The 3385-nt window shown below is 45.1% G+C and overlaps 1 protein-coding gene across 1 annotated transcript; it reads right to left on the bottom strand.

Moving 5' to 3' along the window:
• Positions 1-1024: 1024 nt before the first annotated feature.
• Positions 1025-2675, bottom strand: LOC138629201 (helix-loop-helix protein 2-like). The gene is made up of 2 exons (XM_069712723.1): positions 2381-2675; positions 1025-1448 (listed from the first exon to the last, which is right to left on the bottom strand). Exon 2 carries the CDS (start codon positions 1404-1406, stop codon positions 1035-1037), a length of 372 nt encoding a protein of 123 aa, XP_069568824.1. The 5' UTR covers positions 1407-1448; positions 2381-2675; the 3' UTR covers positions 1025-1034.
• Between the last annotated feature and the right edge of the window lie 710 nt (positions 2676-3385).

Genomic DNA, 3385 nt, shown 5'->3' with positions numbered 1-3385 from the left:
ACCCAATTCAAGTTTCTCTCAACGCCACCCTTCTTCTTCTTCTTTACGTCGTGATGTTGTTTTTCCCCCTGTCCTGCACTACGTCACCTTTGGGAAAGGGGCACGCGGATGCCTGCGGGCCCTCGTGCTCGGTGCTCCCCCAAACTGTAAGCCTGTACACATCTGGAAAATAATTCTCATTATTGCATCCAACAGCTGCAAACGACGCGGCGCTTGTTGCTTGTTGTTCAGTGAGCGGTCTGGACTGAAAGTTGAGGCTTTCTTTCGGAGCTGGGTGTTGTTTTTTTGTTCCCCCCCCCCCCCCCACAACCTTGCAACCATAATACTCAAAACAGGACTCGCACCGAGAGGGGGGTGGTGGTGGGAGGGAGGAGGAGGAGGGGGGGGGGTTCGACTAAGTCTGGAGGGTACGGCAAAGTCCCAGCATCCGGGGACGAGGTGGTTTTAATTAACTGGAGAAATTATTCAAATTTTAAAAAAATAAAAAAAAATTTTAGTGGTGAATGATGAATTTGTGGTTTTTGTTTTTGTTTACCGTTATAATTAAAAACCGAAAACACAGCAATTCAGTTCCCTGAAGGTATCACAGGTGTTAGACCGATATCTGAGCCCATATTCGATGTTTGAAATCAGCCAATCAGAAGGTTGCTCCGTTTTATCAAGCAAAATACACGTGTTTTGGTCTTTTTTTTTTTTTTTTTTTTAGAACCTCCAATAAATACAAAAACAAAAACAAAACTCATTTCAAATTTTCGTTTCTTTTCCCCCCCCCCCCCCCCGCCTTATAAATAGTCCGATTTCAAAAGTAGCGAGTGTCTGCGCACCATATCAGGTGTGTTCACGTGTTTAAAAATAAAAACAAACAAAACCCCCCCCCCCCCCCATCTCCTGCTTCATTTTACCCAAACTGCCCACCTTGCCATACCCAACTGACGCCCAGCACGCGCTCGAGTCCAGTCTCCCAACCAAACAAGTTTCTCTCTTTTAGCCTATGCGTGTATATTTGGGGTTGTAGGGGGGAGGGGGTGTCACTTTTAAACATCCAACACGTGATTGAGATAGGATATATAGCATATAGCCAGTCTGAGGATCTCGATCTTGGAGAGTTTCTTGTCCGGGGGCAAGGTGGGGAGTAATTTCCTCAGCTCCGCGAAGGCCACGTTGAACGCCTCCACCCGGATCCGCTCCCTGGTGGCGTGGGCCGAGCGGTACTTGGCCGTGGCCCGCCGCCGCCTCCTCTTCTCCTCCCTGCTCAGGGGCTGGTCGGCTTTGCATTTGGGCCTGTCCTCGCCCTCCGTCGGCTCGTCCGAGGCGCAGCCGGCCGACCTGAGGCCGTTGAGCATCGACTCCGGGTCGGACTGAGTCCAGGAGAGGTCCGACTCAGCCTGGTCCGGGCTCAGCATCATTTTGATATTCTCTTGTGTTGGCAGTCACTCCTCCTTAGAAACCTGCAGTTTGGAGCAAAGTCGTGCATTGATTTATTTTATTCTATTAAATATTATTAACTTGTTTTTTTGTTGTTGTTGTTTTTTTTTTTATAACGATTTCTACATTTAAAAAAAAAAAAAAAAAAAGTCCTCATCGACCTAAAATCAGTCTGTCGCTGCTCCAAGCTCAACACAGAAAACTACACAAGAATTGTCAGTTAAATATAATTGTTTTTCTTTTTCTTTTATATATTCCCGTGCCATCCTGAGCAATCCCACAGCGGGTGCTTGTTTTTGGGAGCCAGTTTTAGGAGGGGAGGGGGAGAGTGGGGCGGGGGGGCATAAATCCAAACGCAGTCTACGTTCATTGCATAATAACATTAAACTCCATAAATAATGAATGCATCCAAATTCTCGCTATGTTTAATGTATTAAAAGCCTTAGGCCTTAAAAAGGAGAAGAAGGAAAAGCAAAACACGATTGAAAGTGTCATATTCGAGTTTGGGTTCAAATTACGCGTCTTTTAATTTGAAAGTCTACTTCAAAAAAACAACTAAAAACTCAAAAAAAAAAAGCTGAATTGAATTTGTGATCACTTTTATAGAAGAAACTCCTTTTTTTTTTTTTTTTTTTTTAAATGAATTAACATAATCAGAATTGGCCATCTGTCACAGTGTGATGAACACATCTGCTTGGCTGAGGCCAGAGTGACTTGACAGCATGGAGGCAGAAGACGGCAAAAAAATAAAAAATAATGTTGACATCTGCTGAACATGGAATCATCGGAGCTGTTGTGTTTTTATAAAACGCAGACAGCCCCACAAATATTTCTATCTACCACATAAATATAAATTATAGTGGCAAAAAAACAAAGCAAAGTAAAGTGCGACTCATTTTTTTTTTTTTTTTTCCAAGTGTAGATTTTTTTTGTCCCCGTCACATTTCAGACTCACCTTTGACAAAGAGTTGGGAGGCAAATGTTTTCTCGTACCGAAGTTAAAAACGCTCTTGAGCGGAGCCTCAACTCCAAATTAACTCATATTCCACCGGCCGAACCAACCGTCAGACGTCGAAGGAGGTGGACGGAAACGAGAAAATTTTCAAAATAAAGTAGTTTTTTTTTTTTTTTTTTTGGTGGTACTTTTCTTCAGCTGCGAACTTGCAACATTGGGGGGAGCCACGCGGGGGTCATGGAAATTGTCCCTGCAGATTTTAAATAAAAAATAAATAAGTAAAAGAAGAAGAAGAAGAAGATGAAGAAAGTCAGCAGCCCGGAGTCTGGAGATGATTCAAGGTGGTTGTGGGTTTAAAAAAAATAAATAATAATAATAAAATAAAAAAAATAATAATAATGATGATGATGGTGGTGATAATCGGGGATCAGTGAGCACCACCACCCCCCCCCCCGCCCCCCGTTTGATCCCGGCGATGGAGAGACAATGGAGGAGATATGTGGTGAAAGTGCAGCCGGGGCTACTCGTCCATCCGCCCGTGGAAGATGGAGATAAAGGGGGCGAGATAAGCGCGGCTCTCCCGGTGTCAGGAATCAGCGGATCGGAAGGCAGTTCGCGGATAATCCCCCCTCTCTCTCTCTCTCTCTCTCTCTCTCTCTCTCTCTCTCTCTCTCTCTCTCTCTGGTTTCCCGTCTTCCACCGAGTGTCATATGCGAGATAAGATCCAAACGATCCCGACTAATAAAGGCTCACTTCATGGACGGAGGGGACGGAATATATTTGAGGAATGGTATTGTCTAACGCCGCCCCCTCCGCCCTCCCTCGCTCACTCTCTCTCTCTCTCTCTCTCTCTCTTCCTCACACACACACACACTCTCTCTCTCTCTCTCTCTCTCTCTCTCTCTCTCTCTCTCTCTCTCTCTCTCTCTCTCTCTCTCTCTCTCTCTCTCTCTCTCTCTCTCTCTCTCTCTCTCTCTCCGCCCTCCCTCGCTCACACACACACAC

The sequence above is a fragment of the Brachyistius frenatus genome, unplaced genomic scaffold (genome assembly GCF_029030835.1).
Source record: "Brachyistius frenatus isolate BFR_SWC_R1_liver_20210118 unplaced genomic scaffold, ASM2903083v1 Contig_112, whole genome shotgun sequence".
Classification (NCBI taxonomy): Eukaryota; Metazoa; Chordata; class Actinopteri; family Embiotocidae; genus Brachyistius; species Brachyistius frenatus.
Note: the sequence above shows the minus strand (reverse complement) of the source record. Positions and strands in the feature narration are given on the sequence as shown.